Genomic DNA, 24,427 nt, shown 5'->3' on the forward strand with positions numbered 1-24,427 from the left:
GTTGTGAAGTGCCTTTGAGTCGGTTCTGACCCATAGCGAGCCTGTATAGGGTTTCCAAGGAGCAGCTGGTGAGCTTGAACCACCGACCTTATGGTTCAAACTAACTTTGCAGCCCAGTGCATTAGCCTATAGCACCACACCAGGACTCACTCACACACACACTCACACAGACTGTCTCTCTATCTATCTATCACTCTGTCTCTCTATCTGTCTATCTATCTACCTACCTACCTACCTACCTACCTACCTACCTACCTATATGTAATTTTACCTTGTGGCGCTGTTTGAACCACAAGGTCGGTGGTTCAAACTCACCAGCTGCTCCTTGGAAACGCTATACAGGGTTGCTATGAGTCAGAACTGACTTGACGGCACTTAACAACAACAGCAACTATATATATATATATTGTTGTAATACCCAGAGACAGTTAATAAGCAACTCTAGGAGCTTTGTCTCGGCCACTATGAACAGAACCATGGGAAAGCAGGAGCAATGCAATGATTCTGATCTTCTATCTTTTATTCTAGCAATGTTTCTCACCATCCTTACAAATGTTTGTGAGTAGCAGTGGATTACCACCAAATCCTCTTCCTAGTCCAAGACGATTTTCAAGGTACGTAAGCCAGGATTTGAACTGCAGTTGAAGTGCCGTTCTTTAAATTTGTCTTTCAATTAACCTTTCCCCCAGCATTCTATTATGGAATTGTGGAAACAGCAAAATGGAAAGCATTTCACAGTGAATACCCATAGAGACCTGCCACCCTCACTGAGATTTAGTGTGGATTTATATCCAGAGGAGTAACATGCATGCAGACATGTGTACACAGGCAATAACTCATCTTTATTAAAGATCGGGATATTTTAAAGAAGAGCATCAATCAGTTAAAATACAAGTAACTTGAATAAGGTCTCATTTGTGAAGCTCATGTGCGTTTTGTTTGGATTAAAAGAAATGGCTGTAAGTGCCACGTTATTCCTGACTGCTGTCTATGATGGCAAACTAGGTATTGACATGTGCATTCCTCAATTTACAACACGAGTGGTCTCCTTATCTCGTTACATGAAACAACTGGTCCATTTCTCTCTCTCTCTCTCTCTTTGGTGGGCTGTCTCCCGTCTTGGAAGGTACTGTAAGTCATCCTGTTTGTTTATTCATTTAAGCAGGCAAATTCAAAGTCCAGTCAAGTGCATTAGACCCAGCGTCCTTGGTCCTCTTAAAAGAAAAGGTATGCATCACACTTCTGCTATTAGATCAAATAGAACTTGAATGAAAAACTAGAATTCTTGTCTGAATGTAGTTAAAAGTATAGTTTCCTTTTTTTCCTGAATGTTAATTTGTATTTTACTGATTCTAAAACTTGTAGATTGATTATTTTATGCTATTATGTCTTTTTTTTTAAAGGGGTATAGGATAAGTACTGAATGCCTAACCATAGGTTGACAGCTCAAAATCACCAGCAACTCCTCAGAAACCCTATACAGGGTCACTGTGCATCGGAGCTGACTTGGTGGCACTTAACAAGTACAGCAACGAGTGTCTTCTTTGTTCTTGTTATTAAGTGTCGTTGAGTCGATTCCAACCCATAGTGCCCCTGTGTAGGGTTTCCAAGGAGCAGCTGATGAGCTTGAACCACCTATCTTGTGATTCAAACCAACTTTGCAGTCTAGCACATTAACCCACAGCACCACACCAGGCCTTCAGTGTCTTCATCAGACAGCATCATATAACCAAGGCAGTCCGCTCCTAATGATTTATAGCCTCAGAAGCCCCATTGAACAGTTCTGCTGACCCTATAGGGTCCCTCTGAGTTGGCAATGGATTTTAGATAGTTTTATTGGATCTCGTAGCTGAATCTTATTTTAAAAATTTCATTATCAATATATGTTCCAAAAATATTGCCCCTCAATGGTTGAAATATGACAGGAATATGCATAGTTCAAATGTTGAAGAAATATATTCTTCTATCATAGCAAATCAGTCTCTAAACATACTATGGTGGTCATGTGCCTGGAGTCGGTTCCGACCCATAGCGACCCTGTACGGGGTTTCCAAGGCTGTAAGTCTTTACCGGAGCAGAAAGCCTCATCTTTCTCCTGTGGAACGACTGGTAGTTTCGAACAGCTGACCTTGAGGTTAGCAGCCCAACTGGTAACCACTACGCTACCAGAGCTCCTTAAACATGTTGCTGTTGTTGTTGTTAAATGCCCATCATGTGTGCATGTGTGATGTATGCACTGTAGTGTGTGCATGTGTGTGTGGTGTGTGAATAGTGTATAGATGTGTGTGATGGATGGGTGACATGCATGTGTGTGCATATGCAGTGTGTTGTTAAGTGCCGTCGAGTTGGTTCCGATCTATAGCGATCCAGTATAGGGTTTCTGAGGTGCAGTTGGTGATCTTGAACTGCCAACGTTGCAGTTCAAACCAACCTTACAGTCCAGGGCATTAACCCACAGCACCACCAGGACTATATGCTTACACAAACAATGGAGTTCACCCGTGCCTATCACCAAACTACTCGTTGGCAAAGAGGAAATTGCTTGATATTCAAGTCTCAGGAGCATTTTTGATATAACGGGGTGCCATCTTACGTGACTCACCTCAAACCACAACCCACCCCCTGTCATCAAGTCAACTCTAACTCACAGCGATCCTCTAGGACAGAGTCGAACTGCTACTTAGGGTTTCCAAGACTATCAATCTTTGCAGTTTTCCTATTCCCCCCCCCAACAATCAGATGGTAGCTTTGAACCACCGACCTTGATTAGCAGCCCAATGCCTAAACCACTGTGCCACCAGTGAGCCTTAAGATCTACAGTTCAAACTCAACATTTGCCCCAAGGGAGAACCATGAGGCTGTCTGCTCTCATAAAGGTTTACAGCCTCAGAAGCCCTCTACAGGATCGCCATGAGGTGACCAACTTAGTGGCAGTGGGTTAAGAATCTTCTTGAGTTGCTTGGTGAAGATCACATTGGAAATGAAAACTTGTTGTTACTGCATTTGTTGCAGGAAATACGTTGGGTGAATTAGCATGGTTATTTCATTCCATAGCTATTCCAAAATCGACCAGCAGATGGAGTGGCTCCTGCTGATGAGGTAGAGTTGAAAGCTCTGCAGCAGTTTTTAATAAAAGCGAAAACATAAAACTTGGAACAAGCAAGTAAAAATACAGCCACTTCTGAACTTTAGAGTAGCCTCAGAGGAAAGATAATATGAATTAATGAATGGTCTGGAAAAAATGAAGGTGGCTTGAATTCTTGCTTACTCTGTTTTCATCATGAGAACCTTATCTTACGTGCAAAGTTACCAGTTTCCTCCTGGAGTATAGATAGACTCATGAACCAATTTGCCTTTAACATTCCATTGTAAAGGTCAGATGAAAAGCTTCAAAACCAAGATGTGGGCCTGGTTTCATGCCAATCATAACTTAGGGTGAATGGGGCTTTTCTTTCTACCTTAGGGTTGCCAGTGTTTGCACTCCTGGTGTCAAAATACTAACATTATTCCTATTAATGCCGAGGCCGTCAATGACCAATTCTGAGAAAGCTTTGCGGGAGCCAATAAAATGCTAGTCTTCAAATTGATGAATCATTGCTTTCAGTTACACATGTGCTTTCCACAGTATATTTTTCATCTTCGTTTTCGCTGCAAAGTCTAACCCAAACCCCAAGCTCATTGCTGTTCAGTGAATTCCAACTCATCGTGACTCTAAAGGGCAGAGTAGAGCTGCCCATAGGATTTCCTAGGCTGCAGGTTTCTTTTATGGCCTGGGAAGCAGACTGCCACATCTTTCACCTGAGTAGCGCTTTGACTGCAATTCAGAAACTGTGAAATATTAAAATCTTTAAAACCAATAGTCTTTGCTAGCTATAAACCATGAAGTATTATTCAGCTGTGAATACTTTGTTTGCTCCTGTGGTTAGCCTTGGTTTGTTTTGTTGACACATCTGTATTCTTACTATTAAGGAACACGAATCTATTCATAGCAAGCTGCACAGAGGAGTTTTTGAGGGCTGAACACTTTTTGCGTGAGGTTAAGCAGTAGCCTATTTCTTCACGCATGTGGAAAAATAACTTACGTAATGGCTTCAAGAAATACTAATAAGCTTTGGTTAAATGAAGGACACCCCATTTTAGCACCAAGCCAGTATTTGTGAAGGTTTGTTTGTTTGTTTGTTTGTGTGTTTTTAATGTCAGCATTGTGTTTCTCTATTTAGGTGAAATGGAGACAGAAAGCCAGCCCAAGAGACTCTTCCAGGGCACTACCAACATGCTGACTCCTGATGCTGCCAAACTGGCTGATCTCAGTTCATGGTAAACAATGAAATACAATCAGAAGATTATTAGCTTACAATCCACTTAACAGAGAGCCACATCAGGTGTATATTGGGTCCATTTAAAATCTGTTTAACTTTTGCTAAGTGCTTACGGAGGGAACGTTTTGATGGAGGTAGAGATACGGAGCAAACACCAAACGAGCTGATCATTTGAGAAACACGAGCCTTTCCTTTAGAAGTGTGTGTCTCTTTTGACACTTTCCCTTTCATTCCCAACTCCTGTTCGGCCAGCCTCTCCCAATAGCTGCTGACAACGGTAGAGGGTCGACAGCTGGGTGGCACGAGAATGTTTCTGGTTTGCTGTGGGAGAACAAGTGTTGATTGTAGCTGTCCTGCCTGCATTTTTGCATTATATCCCTGTAACCTAGTAGAGAAAATCAGCATTCTCTTAAGCATGCTCTTCTCAAAATAGCATTATACGCTGCCATAAAACTGCAGTATCCCATCACCATGGTTCCATTTTTCTACCGACCACATCCTTACTTTTCATGCCGTATTCATGCAGATGATCTGGTAGCGTAGTGGTGACGAATCGGGCTATGAATTGCAAAGTCAGCAGTTTGAAACTACCAGCTGCTCCACGGGAGAAAGATGAGGCTTTCTGCTCCCGCAAAGATTTACAGCCTCGGAAACCCTGTACAAGGTCGCTATGGGTCGGAACTGACTCAACGGCACTTAACAACAACAACAACATCCTACTTTAGGTCTCTAACTTAAGGACGTTCCATGGTTTATTTTTATTTTTTTACGTTTTTATTGTGAACTGAGTGATAGTTGACATGCGAGAACATCGGCTTTACACCAGCGTTTCATTGCAATGATTGCAATCTCTTCCATGCATCTTCATTCAACAGTGTTTGTTTCCATTCCCTCTGTTTTTTGAGGGGTGGGGGTGGAGTTGACGTACAGAGAAACACTCAGAAATATATAATTACTTAAACAACCAAAGGGCACATTCTGCAAGCCTGCCTCCTGGCCGCCAGCACACAGCCTTTTTCTTTTCATGAGTCTAGAGTCCTCAGCTGCTCCCTCTCTCCATGTCCCCATCTCTGTCTCCATCTCTGGTGTCTCTGCTTCTCTGGATAGGGTCCTGCACGCCACTTGTGCTCTTCTCCCTTGATGGTCCTAGGGTCCTCTGTTTCTGGACTGAAAGATTAACTACTCCCCCGTTTTTGTTACAAGATGTCTACCTTCACAGTTGTGACAGTCACAGTTAGCCAGGGTAACAATTACTCACTATTGAATCACCAGAATCCTGTCCCCCATCTCCCTTCACCAGACCCATCTAGACAAGATGAAAATGATTCAGTGGGGACCCTCCCCTCCCCTGCATACTCTGAAACTAAACTCCCTCTTGAAAACTTGTAAGCCAGTCACTTCATAAGTTAGTGCTTACTTCGCCCCCTTATAAGGAGGTTCCATGTTTAGATGTTAGCTAACAACTTCTCCTGTCCCTGGAGTTGAACACTTAGATGCTGATGTATTAGAAGTTAATATTTTGAAATTCACTCACCAAGTACCCCTGTTCTAGATGCAATTGTGTACTGCCTTCCAGAACTTTCTGTTCCCTGAGCATTATAGTGAGAGTCTTTTCAAAACCCATGAAGGCACTCATTTTGAAAATAAAAAGGTGTACCCTCTAAATGAAGGGAGTGTGGAGAGCGTTTATAAGGAGTAAAGATTGGCAACTCCTTCGTCCCCAGTCACTCATTCATTGCTTCATGTAAAACAGTCTGTTCTTGTAGTTGATCAGTCTCAAGTTATTCTAGTTTAGGAAGCATGTTGACCTGTACTGTTCTGACCTTGAAACAGAGACGACTTTTAGATTGTTCTGTCTGTTTTCAGCCCCACAATCTCTTTAGTCTCTCATCTCTGTCTGTCCTCAGTAACTCAGTGTGCTAATTTTGGGATAGGGTGCCTTTCCAGGTATGTAGATGATTGCAGAGAGAAACTTCTGAAGCTTGTCAAGAGGAACAGTGGATGAAACTGTATACTTAGTTGAAACCACCACACAGATCACTGTTATGGTAAAGTGTATTTTAATATAGGCATGCAACTATAAATAGGTTTGCTTACCCAGTTACTAATCAAGTAACCAAGTTAGGTAAAAGATAGGAAAGCATTTGCCAACATCCTACAGGCTGAGGTGATTTTTCTTTTTATCTTGTCTTAGGCTGACTGTTCGAGATGCCATAAAACAGGTTCAAGAGCATAAGTAAGAAAGGAAAGGGACAGTCCAGTGTTGACCCCGGGTCCTCTCCCTATGCTCAAACTTCTGCTCCTCTCAGCAGTATGACCTAAGCTGCCTATGATGACAGCTGTGGGGAGACTTTAGTTTCTGAATTCACTACTCACATGACCCTCAGACCTATGGTTTTGGGAACTCAGGGAACATCGACATTGGAGGTGAAGGAAAACTTTGATCCTAAAATGCCCAAAGCTGTTTGTTGCCTCACATTAGAGAGATTTGCTTTATTCACAGCCACTCATAGATTACCAACCAGCCAAGACTTGGCTCAAGTTCTATGTTAAACAGTTTTTTTTTGTTTGTTTTTTGTTTTTAACTTTTCTAATGGCTGTTTTTAAATCTCCATAAAAATAGAGAGACTAGCGTAATGGACCTCCATGTACTCGTTCCAGCTTTCAATAGCTCTCAACACATACCCAATCTTGTTTGGTTACTTTCCCTCTCCACCTCTGGAGGTTTTTAAAGGAAATCATCAACCCATAAACACTAGAAAGCATTCTAGTGTCTTCTTAAATACTTCTACTTCATATGAGAACCATTATCGGGTCAGATTGAGTTGAAGGGCTTTGGATATTTAGATTGCTGTCCATATTTATATAGTCAGGTTTCAAGCACCTGGTGTGGTGCCGTAGAATAAGCACTGGACTGCTAAGTGCAAGGACAGTGGTTCAAACCCAACACTCACTCTTTGGAAACTATGCAGGGTCACTGTGAGTTGGAACTGACTTGACGGCACGGTCTTTATTTGATTTTTAAATTTTGAATAGCCTTAATTATATTTGTAGATGTTAGTTATTTCAAAGACTGATGTTGTTTACTGCTGATGAGTTGGTTCTGACTCATAGCAACCCTGTATAGGGTTTTCCAGTCTAGGCATGCTTTGCATTCCTATCAGAATTGTTTTATTAAGAATAAAAATCCCCAGGGTGCACCAAAAGTCTTAGTGCAGAAGTTCAGATCCTATATGCATTGTTGTCTTGAGTCAAGTCAGACTCATAGCAACTGCAGAGGTGTTTTGAGGCTGTGAATTGAGTGATAGTTTACATGGAAGAACATCAGCTTTACACTCATGCTATTATATTTTGTTTCATTGCAATAACTACAATCCCTTCCATGCATCATCATTCAACAGCATTTGCTTCCATTCTCTGGTTTTTTGTGTTTGTTTGTTTGTTTTTTAATGTATACTGAAGTACTAAGGAATATATAAACATTCAAACAACCAAAGGGTACACCCTGCACGCCAGCCCCCTAGCTGCCAGCGCACAGCTCCTCTCCCTTCTTGAATCTAGAGTCCTCAACCACTCTGTCTCTCTACTTCATCGTCTCTGCTTTCATCTCTGGCATCGCTGCTTCTCTGGATAGGGTCCCTCACTCCACTCTTTTTTTCCCTTGATGGCCCTAGGGGTCCTCCACTCCTGGACTTCAAGATCAACCACTTCCCTCCTTTTGTTAAAAAACGTCTACCTTTACTTCGCAACATTCACAATCGAGGCTGTAATCTTACAGAAGCATCTTTCTCCTATGAAGCAGCTGGTGGGTTCAAACCACCAACCTTTCAGGTAGCAGCTGAGTGCTTAATCACTGCACCGCCAGGGTGCCTGTTCAGATGCTATGTTGTTGTTGTTAAGTACCATGGATTCGTTTCCGACTCTTAGTGACCCTGCACAGGGTTTCTGAGGCTGTAAATCTTTACGAGAGGAGAATGCCTCCTCTTTCTCCCGCAGAATGACTGGTAGTTTCAAACTGCTGATCTTGAGGTTGTCAGTCCGACTCGTAACCACTATGCTACCAGAGCTCCTTGTTCAGATGCTATAGACTTACAAAAGATATCACTGAAATTTTAATGACTTAAATTTGTTTACAGTTAATTTTGTGATGTTTGAATAAGCTTTTCATTTTAATTTTTGTTTGAATGTTTGTCATCTTCTATCAGAGGGATTGAAATAGAATATTAAAATAAAAGATTATTATTCAGGTTAACCTACAGAATGCAAAAAAATATTGGCTACCCAAATATCTAATAAGGATTTAATATCCAGAACATATAAAGATTCCTACAACTCAAAACCACAAAAAGATAAGCAACTCAATTAAGAATTGGGCAAAAAGAGTTGAATAAACATTTATTCAAAGAAGATACCATATACAGATGGCCTACAATCCCATGAAAAGATGCTCAACATCATTAATCATTGGGAAAAAATTAATCAAAACCACAATCAGATGCCTGTTGTCAGGAAAATGGAAATTCTGTGTGGAGGAGGATTAAGAGAAATTAGAACTCTGGTCCATTGGTGGTGCAGAGGTAAAATGAAGCAGCCATTGTGGCAGACAATGTGAGAGTTCTTCAAAAAGTAAAACCTAGACTTACCATGCTGTTGTTGTTGAGTGCCATCGAGTCGGTTCTGACCCATAGCGACCCTGTATAGGGTTTCTGAGGAGCGACTGGTGAGCTGGAACCGCTGACCTTGCAGTCCAGCGCATTAACCTGCAGCACCACACCAGGACCCCAAGACTTACCATATGATCCATAATTCCACTCCTAGGCATATGCCCAAAGAATTAAAAGCAGGTACTCAAACAAATCCTTGTGAATGAATGTTCATAGTAGCACTGTGGCCACTAAAATGGAAAAACAACCCAAGTGTCTATCAACAGATGAATGGATAAACAAGCTTTGGTCATGGACATACCATGAAATTGGATTCAGTCATAGAAATATAGTTCTGATCCATGTTATAGCCTGAACAAACCTTGTAAATATTATGTTTAGTGAAATTAGTCAGACAAGTGTTATATGACCCCATTTATATGAAATATTTAGGATAGGCAGATGCTTAGGAGACAACAATGGATTAATGGTTACCAGTACCTTGGGGCAGTCAGTAGAAAATGGGGTGTTACTGTTGAAGAGGTTCTCAATGTCTGCCTGAGGTGATGAGAAATCCTTGAAAATTGATAATGCTGATGGTTGCACAACACGGTGCATGTGATTGATGCTCCTGAATTGGACACTTAAAAATGGCTAAAATGACCATTTTTGTGTTTTTGTTATACATATTTTGCCCTGATAAAAATTTTTTAAATTAGTATTCAAAATTCTAAAAACTTCAGTTTCCAAAGAGATTGGTAAATTAAACTTAACAATGATGTTTTTGTTAAGTGTGTCGCATCTGTACCTCTAGGGGTTATTAAAGCTTAAAACCATACCAAGACTTGGAACACCCTGTGTACTAATATTGTGCACGTTTCTGTCTCTAATTAAGAGATTAAAGTTAGTTGTTTCTTCTATGCAAAAAATGGGATCTTGCTTTTGCAGAAACTTTTTCTCTCTTTCAGTAATACACTTTCATCAGTTAATGCATCTGTATTCTTGGAACCAGGGCCAGAAACAGGAACCAGCTGCCTTCTAGTTTCGATTGCCAAAGACATTAGTCTACTTGCTAATGAAACTCAGGAAGCAGTTTTTATACTACCTCTTAGCAGAGCTGAAAAAAGGCCCAGATCATTAGGAGATGTTATCTCACCATTTAAATAGTTGTAGTTTGTTTTCTGCCCCAGAGAAAAAGAGGAGACAGGGTTTAACCTTTAAAGTTGATATACTAGATAGTCATCTTGAAAATCGTTATCCTAAGCTAGATTAGTGCAAACGGTTGGTTAAAGGTTTACCAAGTTCTGAGTCTAAATTGAGGTGGAGTGTCAATATAACTATGCTACCTTACTGTTGTTTCCCTGTTAATAAACAAAATCACACATGTTTATATTGAGTAGGAGAGAAGAAATCCTTGAAATTCTATGAATGAAATCTTCAGGTTCAGAGTTTGTTTGTTTGTTTTCGAATTCTCTTGGTAACTTCTCCACTAGTTTATTTCTCTGAAGGTAATCAAAGACAGACTTCACTGTGCGAATCTTGCTTTGTGCTTTCGAATGAATCCAGGGTTCACCTAAGCAAAGACGTCTTATTACAAATAGAATCTTTTAACTCAAGGGTCACTATAAGTCTGCTGGTTGGAATCAGAAGTTCTTTATTAATACTCTGATTTTCTACTCGGTAGCCAAGTTTTAATCTGAGCCCCTTTCTCCTTGCCAAGTAGTACAGACCATGCTCTGCCCCAGCCCAGCCAGTGTGTGCTTTAGGAAATTCATTTTCATATTAGTCTAGGCAAAAAGCTACAGGAGGAAAACTCACATATGTTCCAAAGGCGGATATAAAGGTCTTTTGACTTTCCAGTGTCTTAGATTATCTGTGCAACTTTCTTTTAGTACTTTGAATAATTTATACCTTAGATTCATTTTGCCATTTGGGTGGGGAAAAAGAACAACTCTGAGCCAATGAAATTTTCCAAACTTCTTACTTAAAAGTGGTGTTATTAATGATGCATTTGACAGCAGTGAGCGTACAGTAGGATTACTGTGGACTATACTGGTTCCAGTTTTATTTTCACTTTTCCGAGGCTTATTTGTGTTCTATCCCCACCTTAGGGAGAAAACAAGACAAAACAAAACAAAAATCACAGACCATAGGAAGAAGGGGCATTTTGAAGAAAAATAGAAGAGCAGAGATTCAGGGAGGGGAAAAAAAAAAAAAAGTTTTGTTTCATCAATAGGACCCAGAAACATCTCAAGGTACCCTAGGTTAATTTAACATGGGAAATAAATCCATTTAGGAATTTTTAAGAAATGATAATATTAAAGACACCTCTCTCAGAGCATCTTAGACCGGAATGGGGTTTTGCAAAGGAGCTAGCTAGTGACCAAGTTTAAATTAGAAACTCGTATTTCCTTACATAATCATTTCCTTCTCCAGTTCTCCGCGTTTTCCTTTTCAAAAGCAAAGCGTAAAAGCTTTGTCAGTCTTAAAACGGCTTGGCTTGTCTCTCCAGCTTTCTCTCTCAGCATGTGCCCCATATTCTATACTAGAGTCACACTGCCTTGCTTCCTCCCACACCTTACCAGCTAATACTGCACAGCTTCCGATTATTCTTCCACCGGACATCAGGTCAGCTGTGTGATACCCTCTCACAGCCCTGGTATCTTCCCTTCATTACTGTCTGACCATGTGTAATTATGTGCTTATTAGCATGGTGATTTCTTTAGTGTCAGTCCTTTGCCCTGCGAATTTGACGTATCTGTCTTATGCACCTTTGTATTTCCCATAGCTAGCATGATTGCTACACACAGTAATCTTAGAAGAAATGAATGAGTGAATTCAGGCAGAATGGAGAGTCCTGCAGTTTATATATTGGTTGGTAGGCATCAAAGCCAGAAAGGCAACTTGATGCCAAACTTTTCCTTCTGTGCTGCAATGGGAGGTCAGGTGATAAAGGAGACCAGATTGGGTGCTGGGGGCAGTGAGGCCTGGGCTTGATGGTAAGTTACCCGGAAAACACGGGGAAGGCGTGAAAAACTTCACGGAAACATTGAATGAAAAGAGAATGGAATTTTTCCATGTACTCTTTGAGACCTGCCCCCGCCTTGCATATCTGTCTTGATGCTCTGATTTGGCGTTTTAGTGGAAGAATAGAAGCAGAAGTCAGTTGTCAGGATGGCAAAGGAAGTGGAAGATGTGGTATTGGGACCAGAGGACTAGAGTATTTCTTCATTTGGCTGGTACCTGAGCACATCAAAGAAAGGCATCCTTTAGAGAGAGTACAGAGACTTTTGGGGTGTTGAAGACAAAAGGAAAGGAAACAACATAAGACATTCATAAAATGAGAAGAATCTAGAAGACATATAATTGGCGGAGAACATGAAAAGGGCAGTAAAATCTAGGAACTATGAGGTAATATACCTGATAGACTACTTCAGGTAGTCCAAGGTACCCCTAGAAGTCATCATTCCTCTGACTCTAAGCCTGGCAGGAAGGTAAGAGAGAAAGAAATCATAAAGCTAGAAATCTCTTGAGTTCAAGGGAAGGGTGCACACACCCACATGAAAACCATGCCATGTCAAGAGGAGCACTGAATGTATTTTGGGCATTCTGGTGCCTTCTAGAGAGCACACACATGATGCAGGACTTTGAAAGTCCTCTTTGGATTTCCTTGACTTTTATCACCTCCCAGGTATCTACAGGTAGCCCATTGATGTACTTCATTGCTGTTGCTTTAATGCTTTTTCATTATTTACAAAATGCTCTACTGATTTGTGAGTTTTCAAAACTGTGTTGTTGCATGTGATGTTGACCCTGATAGATGCAGTTGCTTATAATTCTTTTTGCTTTGTCCTCAGTTCAGATATTTTGGATGGCAGTAATAGCAGCAGTGGCTTGTCCTCAGACTCCCTGGCTAAAGGCAGCACTCCCGCAGAGGTTCCAGTAGCATGCTCCAATTCCTGCTCCTCGTTCATCTTGATGGATGATCTCTCACCCAAGTGACTTAACCATTGCTGATTCAGCGTGTTAACTGCTGTTTCCTATAGAAAACATTTAGTGAGGAATGCAGAGAACTTTAATCCATAACAAGGATTAAAGTTTTCCAGCTTTAAACTATCTGGGTGGATGCCGCTACCTCTGGGCATCTCTCTTCTCTAAAATCCAATTTTGCAAATGTATCAATGCTACTAATGTTTGGTGTTTCCAATCTCCCTTTGGAGTTAGTGTTGAAATCGCCAAAACTGATTTTTTGATTGCTTCAAATTGATATAGTAAGATATTCTCTTGGGGCCTCAAGGGCACCTATTTTAGAGCCTATAAGCTTAAGGAAAGTACTGATACATATTTTGATCATGGTTCTTTTTCCCCAAAAATGATACGACAAGTAGATCAGAAATTCTCTTGCTTGAGAGATTTTTTTCCCCGTCCCTTTTGGTTCTCTGTTCCTACATGGTTTCAGATCTCTTTGTTTTACAATACTCGAAGACTTGCTTTGAATTATACTAGGTTGGGTTTTTGTGTGTGTGTGTGTGTGTGTGTGTTTTTCCGTTTTCTGCATCAGCTTAAAGTACATTATTTTTGTTTCCCTTTCCTGTTTGAGCTGCTTACTTGCCATTTCTCACAAAGGGGGAGAGATGCATAGCTGCTTTTCTTACCATTCACATTGATGCTTTGCTGTTGGAGTCTCTGAAGTGCGGGGTGATTTTACGGTTTCTAATGGACCTGGGCTTCCGGGCTGCCTGGATGAATCAGCACAGGTTCTTATGACCTAGCTATCGTAGTTGCTGTTTCTCTCCACCAACCTGTTGCCTGAAGGGATATATAAAATATTGTTGATATTTCTAGGTGGTGTTATCAAGGAGAAGAAATTCCTGCCTTGACCCGATGTGTGGAGCATCTACAAATGAATGAATAATGTTATTTGCACACAAACCACTGTGTAGACCAGCTTACACAGAACTGGCAGTGTCAAGGGTGATGGTCTGAGGCCATAGACGCTTTGGAGGGTGCTGTTATGCTGTAAGGGGTGTGTATTATAAGGTATGGTGGAGGGCGGGTGGCTTTCTGTGTGATTGTCACGTTACTGTTTTCTCTTTGCTTTTTCGGTTTCCTTTTTTGTCACTGGCTTTGTTCATTTCGTCATGTGGTGATTGGCACTGCTCTGCCAGCATTTTGGACACTGTGTCGCCATCAGTCCAGTTCGCTTGCTCATGCTGCCTGATAACGGCAGTTTCATATCTAGAAGGGATCTTGGAACAATTGAACAGTTCCATGTTTTGTACATGCCGCTTTTCAGAAACTGTTGGAAATGATTCTGAAATAGGAGCCCTGGTGGTGTCACGGTTGAATCACTCGGCTGCTAACCGAAAAGGTCAGTGGTTCGAACCCACCAGCTTCCTCCACGGAAGAAAGATGTGGCAGTCTGCTTCCGTCAGATTTACAGCCTTGGAAACCCAATGGGGGCAGTTCTACTCTATCTTATGGGGTCACTCTGAGTCAGGGTTGACTGGACGGCAGCAGGTTTGGGGTTTTTGGTTTGAACAACAAACTGTATGTAAGAGTATGTCTAAGGTAGCATAGTGATTTAATTTTCAAAGGGAAAATGACTGAGCTCTTTCACAAAAAAGCCTGACTGTAATTTATTGTTGTTATTTATTATTTATCACTGTATAATGATGTCTGTGGTCATAGGTTCTTTTTTTTTTTTAGTCTTCAGCCATCTTGTTTGGATAATCTGTCAGATATGCAAATTGGCTTGCAAGGCTCATCATCCATTCTTAAATGATTGTAAGAAACAAATAATGACTGCATTTGTGTCTTTTGAAGTCAGAGACCACTGCATTTCAAAGGTGATGGGTGGGCTTGGAAGGTGCTCATGGACCGGTAGCCTGCCACCTGAAGGGAGCCCGAGTCTCTGAGTTGGTGTAGAGCCTCACTTAGCTTGCAGTGGCTCTGTTACAGCAACCTATGTAGTCTTCGATGTGAATTGTAACAACTGCCACAGTCGCCATTGAGTGGCTGGCTTTCTTGAATTGCTTTTGTCTGTGCAAAAAGTCCATACTGCATCCAACCTAATCAATATATGTGAACACTGTTCTGAAGACTGTCCTCTGGTATGCCATTTTAAAGCACACTGACTTCGATGGTATTCTGTGTCACTTCTTTGTATAAGAACCATGTGAAGCCATTTCTGCCTCTAAGCAGAGATGGTTTCTGTTTGCAGGCTATTTATCACTCTGCTGTCTTCTTTGCCTTAAAGAGATGCCTTGGCCATCAGTTTTAGGCTCTAATTTAGGACTGTTAAGAAATATCCTTTGAAATGTAAAAATCATTCAATTTATTTTTGAAATGGTAATCAATTGGTGGAGTCGAATTGGGGCAGGAAAATGAAACTATTCAGGTGGTATGAGAACTAGAAGGGAAGCTGCTTTGCTTTATTGCTGAAACCAATGTTCATTTTTACTGTTGACTAGGAAGTTCTGTTTGTGCAGGGATTCTTTTGCAATGAAAGACATATACTAACCTTCAGATGAGCTTTGCCGACACCACCCCTTTATTTTTATGTAAAGTCTACTATTTGAAAAGTGATCCTTGTTATAAATTTAAATTCTTTTTTTCCTAATGTACTGTCATGCCACATATTTCAGGCTCCAATTTGAAAACAAGTACAAGCGATGATTTGAGAAAATCCTATAGCTAACTGTTTTTGCCTGACTGACTTGTATAACCGTCACGTCACATGATAACCGCTTTTGGAATAATAGAAGTTTTGTGAATTGCTGGCCTTGTGTGTATCTTAGAATACAAATTTAATAAAGTGTGTACACATGTAAGACTTTTCGTAAACATTTTTAATGTCTTTCCTACTCCTTTTGATTGTTATTTTCTGCTGCTGTAGCTCAGTATTTCGATCTCTACGTTGAATTGCAAGTCAAGTTTTGAATAAAAGGAATCAGCAACACCAAAGAACTGAAAGCTGTATTGATGAGTGGGCCATTTCCCAAAACAAAGAGAATGCTCTCCATATAATCTGTCAAATTCTCACCAGCATTGTGTAGACAATTTAGAAGGTTCTGATCAAGCCCACACATATTGCTTACTTGATTGCAACTTATTTCTTCTTGGGTTTATTTTTTGTTTGTTTTTTTAAACGCAAGGTCTTCAATTCAAAATCAAATTCACCAGCTGATCATTGGAAACCAAATACAGGGTCGCTGTGAGTCGACAGCACTTAACAGCCACAATAAATTGTTTTTACAACAAGATGGAGTATTGGCAAAACCAAAAAAGGCATTTTATGGATAACTTGAGTTATACTAACTCAAATTTATTTTCTGTTTCAAAAAAAATATTTACCATTTTATTTGAAAATACGAAAAAAAAATGTATTGTAAATTGGGTAAAGGTTTACAGAGCAGATCAGTTTTCCATTCAACAATTCATATACATTTTGTTTCATGTCATTGGTTGCAATCCCCACGCGTAACATCACTTATCGCACTTCCTCCCTGGGTTTCCTGTTTCCACTCCCCCTCCTCCCTTCCTAATCCTTCTAAACTTTGTCCCCAGTAAATGCTACTCTTTTGATCTCAAATGGTAGATTATTATAAAGTACGTATCTTCCTAGTGTTATTGTGCCCTAATAGACAACTGATTGGCTGAAAAATTGAGCAATGGGGGTGAGTTCATTTCCAGATGAGAAGGGTGACCAAGAGCCACTCTCTATTTCCACAATCTTTCTCTGACCAGCAAGCCTGGTCTGTTTTGTGACTTTGAGTTTTGTTCCACATCTAAAAATACTTTTCCTTTTGCTGTAGTTTCTTCCACTTCAGCCTGAATTTGCATATGAGCAACTGTGAATCCTAGAATAGCATAAAACAATTTGTCCATCCCTTTATTTTTTATTCACTCCATCTCTCCATGTCATTGTCTCTGCCTCCATCTCTGGTGTCATTGCTTCTCTGGGTAGGGCCCCGCATTCCGCTCTTCTCCCTTGATGCTCCCAGGCTCCTGGGCTCCTGGACTGCAAAATCAACACCTCCACTCCTTTTGGTACAAAACGTCTACCTTTACGTTTGCAACACTCACAGTCAGTCTTGATAGCAGTTATTCACTATATTACCACAAGAGTCCTATCCCCATCTCCATTCATTAGCCCTGTCCAGACAGGTTGGAAACTACCCAGTGGAGATTCTACCTCCCCGTCCCCTGCACCCTCTGGATCTAGGCTCCCTCTTGAAAGCTTGTAAGCCAGTCACTTCTTGCTTTTGTAGCCCCCTGCATTTTGGGTAGCTAATGTCTAAGTTGCCCACCCCTGTCAACCCTGTGTACCAAGGAGGTGGGAGTGATCCTCGCTGTAAAGATTTGTTCCCTCTTTTGAGCTACTACATCCATACGTATGGGCCAAGTTCACCAAATTGTAGTGGACTACTCTTTTCCTCTTCTTTCTTCCTCTAGTTGAGTTTTCATCATCCAGCCATTGAAGCCAGGTCAAATGGGTGTTATCTGCAAGTATGGGTGTTCTTGTGCATCTCCCCTCACTTCATATCAGCTGAATGCTTCACTCTCTGCTCTAATCCTCTGTGGTCCAGGAGTCTCCAGGTCTCACCATACTGTTGGTCAACCAGGTCTCAATCCAGTCTGTTGAATGGGGTTGGACTTAACTCACAACCACATTGCTGCTCCCCCCACCATTTCCTCTTATCAGTAGGCCAATGTGATCACCAGCAAGACCATATGTCTGCCCTTGAGTCTCAGTCTTGGAGGGGGTTTGCCCTGAGGGGACCTGACCACTTGCCCTGATGGCTTCCTAGTGAACAACTTGCTTGTTCTTGTAGTAGTCAATCGGACTGCCATTATTTTTTAGTTTTCCTGCTAGTCTTTCTTTGAAGAAGTACCTTCTGTTCTTCTAGCAGCTCCAGGCTGGTCTGCTTATCCTTTCAAGTGGAAATTTCCCACCTCAGGAAATTCTGGATGGGGATCCGGATTCCACCTATGGTTTTATGCAATGCAAAGACTCCGCAGGAAGCCTCCTTCCCTGGGCAAGTTCTAGCCCCATTTTAGGTATTCCAATCAGTTATAGAACCCTTCAGTATTTTTAGATTAGCATTTCTTCTGTATGTATATATATCTGTGGTGCTGTAGGTTAAGGCACTGGACCGCAGGTCGGTTTGAAATGAGAGTTCAGCGATTCACACTCACCAACTGTTCCTCAGAAACCCTATGTAGGGTTAGCAACAACAGCATCTACATGTATATTTTTTCTGAACCGTCATTTCAGATATGCCCCATTACCACTGAATGCTTCAGTGTAAACTTTGTAAAGACAAAGACATTCTTGGTTAGCCATATTAAACCCAAGCAAAAAATTTGTTGCTAGCAAGTCAAGGTGTTTCCAACTCCTGGTGAACCCATGGGTTATAGAGTGTTATTTTTTTTGACAGTATTCTTTATGGAAGCAGTTTGTGACTACCCCATCTGTGTGAGAGTAGAAGTGAGCTCCCGATGGTTTTCAATGGCTGATTTTTTGGAAGTAGATTGCCAGGCATTTTTTCCAAGATTCCTCTGGCTGACTCAAACCACCCACTTTTCAATTAACAGCTGATTGCCTTAACCGTTTGTACCACCCAGGGGCTCCTTGAAAATATAATTTTTATTGTTGTTGTTAAGTGTCACTGAGTTAGTTACAACTCATAGCGACACTGTATAGGGGTTTCAAGGAGAGACTGGTGTGTTTTAACCACTGACCTTCTGGTTAGCAGTCTAGTGCTGATCCTATAATGCCACACCAAGACTCTGAAATATAATGTTGTTAAAGCCATGAAATTGGTTCTGACTTACAACAACCCTGTATAGGGTTTCCAAGGAGCAGCTGGTGAGTTTGAACTGCCGACTTTGTAGTTCAAACTGACCTCGAGGTCAAGTGCTTATCCTTTCTTTTTTGAAAAGCGGCTGGGTGGGTTTGAACTGTTAATCTTTAGGGCAGTAGTCGCTGGCAGACAAATTGTGCCTATCAAAATCAAGAAATCAACTTTGATGCAAATCTGCCAACCAACCTATTGTTGTTAAGTTGTTGAATGCTGTTGAGACAGTTCCAACCCGTAGCAACCCTGTTTAGGGTTTCTGAGGAGTGGCTGTTGGATTCGAAATACTGACCTTTGGTTTGCAGTCAAGTGCTTATCCTGCAGCACCACACCAGGACTCCAACAAACTTAACGTTGTTGTTGCTCATGTTAAGTGCCATCAAGTCAGTTCTGACCCATAGCAACCCTGTATAGGGTTTCCAAGGAGCACCTAGTGGGTTTGAACTGCTGACCTTGCAGCTCAAAGTGACCTTGTGGTCCAGGATATTATCCTGAGGCGCCACAGCAGGACTCCAACTAACTTAGAGACCCTGTTAAAAGTTCGCTTATGATCTCAATAATGTTCTTAGTAAAATGACAGAAAACATTTTTTTTTTTCTTGTGGTACAGGATTTGCTTTAGGGTTATATAATACACTTAGTTGTTATGTGTCTTCCGTCTCTTTTGATCTAGAAGTTTCTCAGTCTTCTGTGTTTCTTTGTCTTTTGTGATCTTCATAGTTTTGATAAGTACTGGCCTGTTATTGTGAAAAACGTCCCTTAATTTTGATATGTTGGCTGTTTCTTCATGATTAAATTCATTTGGGGCCGAAATACACAGAACTGATGCTGTGTTTTGACTGTGTCATTTTAGGAGGCACTTATATCACTTTTTCCTATTGTTGATGACGCTGACCTCCATCCCTTGCTTAAGGTGGCATCTCCTGTGGGTCTCCACTGTTATGTACTTTGAGATGATACAAATATTCTGTTTCTTCATTAAACTGTCACCCACTGCTGTTAGGATGGCTACGTCATGACTAATTCTCATCCTTCTCCATTTATTCATTGGAAGGAAAACCATTTCCTTTTCACCACTTATTATCGTGTATTGATTTCTTTGCATCCTTGTGGACTCAGATTCTTGTGTTAGTCAGTGGGTTTGAATCCATTATCAGAATTATTTTGATACTGAAGTTATCCCAGATTTGGGCAGTGGGGCCCCTTCCAGCTGACTTCTATATCCTTCTGACAAATTGCTATAGTTTATCGAGCAGTCTTTAAGAACTTTCTGGCATAAGATGCCTCACATTCATATTTTCTTTGCCCCAGCCCTTGGAGCAGCCATTTGTCTAAGGAGCCTTGATTCTTTTTCATGAAGAAGGGCATTTAAAAACCAAGGTATGAGTGTGGCCACTGGTACTGAGCATCCTTATTTAAAGGCCTCTTCAGAACACGGAGAATATATACACCATACAAATGGATATGTATACACACACCCCACCCCCACCCCACCCCCAGTATCTCCTTCACTCACCACCACCCATGGCCATCAAGCCGATGCCTACTTACAGCTACCCTGTAGGAAGAGTAAAAGTGCTTCTTTGGCTTTCTGAGACTGTAAGTCTTTACAGAAGCCGATAGCCACATTTTTCTTTCACAGAGCAGCTGGTGGGTTCGAACTGCTGACCTTGTGATTCGCAGCCCAATGTGTAACCCATGACACCAATGTACATTAAAAATTGTGTGTTTACACTGATACCTCCAATTCTGGTTCAACACCACAGGGGTCATTACAGCCTTGACTCTCTCTATATTTGTAGTTCCATTCTCAGAATATGAAGCCTGGCTCCCTTTAACCTCAATATAATTGCTCATTTCCCCTGAATATAACCCAGTTGGCACCTTGGCTGTAGCCATCCTCTCGGCATGCCCCGCCAGCCTTGCTAGTCCTGGCTCGAGTTTTAAACATTCGTGGCTCATACCCACCCCAACCTCTATCCCCTAGCTCCTTTTGCTCTGTGTTTACCTGTTCACAGCTTGGGGATTCCTGATATCATCCCCTAACAAGTACTAGAGAGCTGAGAACTGCAGATACCGCCTGGTGGAATAAACAAGTACACCGATGACAGCTAACATGGCTTTGTGTGTTGGAAAGCACTAAAGAAGAGTGCCCAGCATAGCTTTTCAGAAGACAGAGCACTGAAACTGAATGTTTAAGACTGAGGCAAGCGTGGGATTCAGGCAGAGGCAAATAGGACACAGGCAAGAGACCATGGCACCATCCTAGAAATACAAGTCATTTGCTAATACGGGAAACGAGGCTGGAGAAGGAAACAGGCCACTTCTGGGGTTTTAGGGTTTGGGTGTCCTTGGCTTATGGAGTACTAGTGTGGCGCTGTAGGATAAGCACCAGACCGCAAGGTCAGTTTGAACTGTAAGGCCAATTGTTCTAACCCAAAAGGCCCCTCCTCGGAAACTCTATGCAGGAGTTGTTAAGTGCTGTCGAGTCAGTTCCGACTCATACCGACCCTGTATAGGGTTTCTGAGGAGCAAGCAGCTGGTGACTTTGAACTGCCGACCCTGTGGCTCAAACAACATTGCGATCCAGCGCATTAAGCCACACCATCACATCAGGACTCCACAGCAGAAGTACGGAACCTTTTTTTCTGCCAAAATTTATAATATCATTCATGAGTCATACAAAATTATCAATTTAAATAAGCCTGCTGTATTTGGTCAAACATTTAATTAACTCACCCCTAATGTAATGCCTCCCGTAAAGATTCACACCCTTGGAAACCCTGTACAGGGTCGCTATGGGTGGGAACCGACTCGATGGCACTTAACAACAACAACAATGTAATGCCTAAGGAGCTCTGGTAGCATAGTGGTTATGAATCGGGCTGCTAATCTCACGGTCAGCAGTTCAAAAGTACCAGCTGTTCCATGGGACAAAGATGAGGCTTTCTGCTCCTGTAAAGATTTACAGCCTCAGAAACCCTATGAGTCGCAACCGACTCCATGGCACATAACAACAACAATGTAATGGCCTGGTGTGGCGCTGTGGCTAATGCACCCGACTGCAAAGCTGTGTGAACTGCAAGTTTGGCAGTTCAAACTCACTGGCTGCTCCTCAGGAACCCTACACAGGGTCACTATGGGTCGGAACCAACTTGACGGCACTTAACAACAACAACAATGTGATGGCTAGAACTGCAGTTGCCTTGGTAAGGCTGAACCAAATGACTTCATGAGCCTTATATGTCCTACGGGCTGGACGTTCCCCACCCCTGCTATCCAGAGTCGCTATGAATTGAAAACAACTTGATGGTATTTAACAACAGCAGTTTGTGTAGGTGGAAACTTTGGGTATCGACAAGAACAGGGATTTTTGGGGGAGAAGAATGTTAGCAATAAAATTTTGATACGTGTCAATATTTAAGAGGCCGGTTGAAAGAGAGATGGGGAACAAGAGAAGTAGAAAACCCTGGCGAAAGCAGTGAACAATATTCGTGCAGCTGTGGAGGATGAGGTCTACAATTAAGGTGAAGGCTGAAACTTTCCCATGGGATGGAGACTTTCTTTAGTGTACTTTTTTTATTTCCCTGCTTCAGATTTCTTTGTACAAATAGCACAGAAGAATACTGACTTCATACAGATGACAGACCGGGGGGGTGTCACGCCAGGTCTTCTCCTCAGTTGGAGAACTCCACTCCAACTACGTGGAGGCCTGGGCACATTTGGGAGCCTGACCTGGAGCTAGAACTTGAGTTGAGGCTTTGGCTGGACCTTCAGTCTGACTTTGAGCCTTGACCTTGGACTTTGGGTAGCAGAACCTCAGACCCTTGGCAGTGTGCGCCCTAGCATGCTTCTGGAGCTTGGGATGGGCAATGTAGGCCAGCTGACTGAACTTTCAGTTGATGCCCCTTGGGATATTAGTCTGGATCTCCTTGGGTTTGATTCCCTCAGCGTGTGCATCCACAGCCTTGGCAGTGTTGGCCTGAATCCTCTTCAGGTCCTTGTGCTTCCTGGCAAAGCTCATGTTCCTCAGGAACTTGGTCCACTCCCTTATCCTATCACTGTGATCGGGGACTTCTTCATGCCATTTCTGTGCCATTTTTGAGATTGCTTGTGTGTGGTGTGCTTCTTGTACATGGCCATGTCTCTATCATCGCCAGGGACCGCAATAGATAGTTTTCGTGTCCTGGTGTGGCGCTGTGGGTTAATGTGTCAGACTGCAAAGCCATTTGAATTGCAAGGTTGCGGTTCAAGCTCACCAGCTGCTCCTCAGAAACCCTATACAGGGTCGCTATGGGTCAGAATCGACTCGAGGGCACTAAACAACAACTATTGATAAGATGGAAAGAACAGAAGTTGGATTGTAGTGATTTGAATACCAAAGGGTTGAGGAAATGAGACAGGCAGTCTTGTCTGTGGCCAGCATCTTTTAATTCCCTCAGTTCCCTTCTTTCCCAATCCTTGCTCAATTATAATACAAAATATGTTCTATTTCTCTTTCTGAAAGAGAATCCAGTCAGTCCAGTTGTCATTGGGTCCACTCTGAATCGTGACTACCCCATGTGTGTGAGAGTAGAAGTGAGCTCCTGATAGTTTTCAGTGGCGGATTTTTTAGAAGTAGATTGCCACGCCTTTCTTCCAAGGTGGTTCAAGCTCACCAGCTGTTCCTTAGAAACCCTATGGCTATGGGTCAGAATCAACTCGATGGCACATAGCAACAACATAGGGTTTCCAAGGAGAGAGTGGTGTGTTGGAACCCTTGACCTTCTGTTTAGCAGTCTAGTGCTTATCCTGTAATGCCACACCAAGACTCTGAAATATGCTGTTGTTAAATCCATGGAATCAGTTCTGATTTATAGTGACCCTGTCTAGAGTTTCCAAGGAGCAGCCGGTGAGTGTGAACTGCCGACCTTGCAGTTCAAACCGACCTTGAGGTAGAGAGCACTTATCCACACCAGGACTCCATGAAATATAATTTGTTGTTGTTGTTAAGTGCCGTGAAGTCGGTTCCAACTCATAGTGACCCTGTACAGGTTTTCCAAGGCTGTAAATCTTTACGGGAGCAGAAAGCCTCTTCTTTCTCCCACGGAACAGCTGGTAGTTTTGAACTGCTGACCATGAGATTAGCAGCCCAATTCGTAACCACTATGCTCCCAGAGCTCCTTATGAAATATAATAGTCACTCAATAAAATGATGTTGAATGCAAACTCCACACTCTAACCCCTAGAGGGAGCTGAAAGAAAATAAATTTATCCTATAGAGGGAGCTGAAAGAAAATCTCAGGGCAGTGTTAACCTGTAGTTGTTAAGTGCTGTAGAGTTGATTCCGACCCATAGCGACCCTGTATAGGTTTCCAAGGACCAGCTGGTGAGCTTGAACCACTGACCTTGCGGTTCAAACTGACTGCAGTCCAAACGACTTTGCAGTCTGACGCATTAGCCCACAGCACCACAACCTGTTGTTGTTGTTGTCAGGTGCCATCGAGTCGGAACCGACTCATAGCGATCCCATGCACAGCAGAACGAAACAATGCTCGATCCTGGGCCAACCTCACCACCGCTGCCACCCCCGAGTCCATCAATGATGCCACCTGGCCGATCCA

At 42.0% G+C, this 24,427-nt stretch overlaps 1 protein-coding gene across 5 annotated transcripts in view; it reads left to right on the top strand.

Moving 5' to 3' along the window:
- FAM122B (family with sequence similarity 122B) overlaps positions 1–13,877 on the top strand; it is a 23,483-nt gene extending 9,606 nt beyond the window's left edge. For 2 of the 5 annotated variants that reach the window (XM_006862797.1, XM_006862799.1), the window contains 4 exons: positions 529–614; positions 1,166–1,227; positions 4,221–4,317; positions 12,820–12,964. In XM_006862797.1, coding sequence (XP_006862859.1) covers positions 529–614; positions 1,166–1,227; positions 4,221–4,317; positions 12,820–12,964 — 390 coding nt within the window. Of the gene's footprint in view, positions 1–528; positions 615–1,162; positions 1,228–4,220; positions 4,318–12,819; positions 12,965–13,807 lie in introns of those variants that run through there. The other 3 variants (XM_006862800.1, XM_006862798.1, XM_006862801.1) reach the window with 3 other exon arrangements.
- The last annotated feature ends 10,550 nt before the right edge of the window (positions 13,878–24,427 follow it).

Source organism: Chrysochloris asiatica, unplaced genomic scaffold, assembly GCF_000296735.1.
Source record: "Chrysochloris asiatica unplaced genomic scaffold, ChrAsi1.0 scaffold00051, whole genome shotgun sequence".
Lineage (NCBI taxonomy): Eukaryota > Metazoa > Chordata > Mammalia > Afrosoricida > Chrysochloridae > Chrysochloris > Chrysochloris asiatica.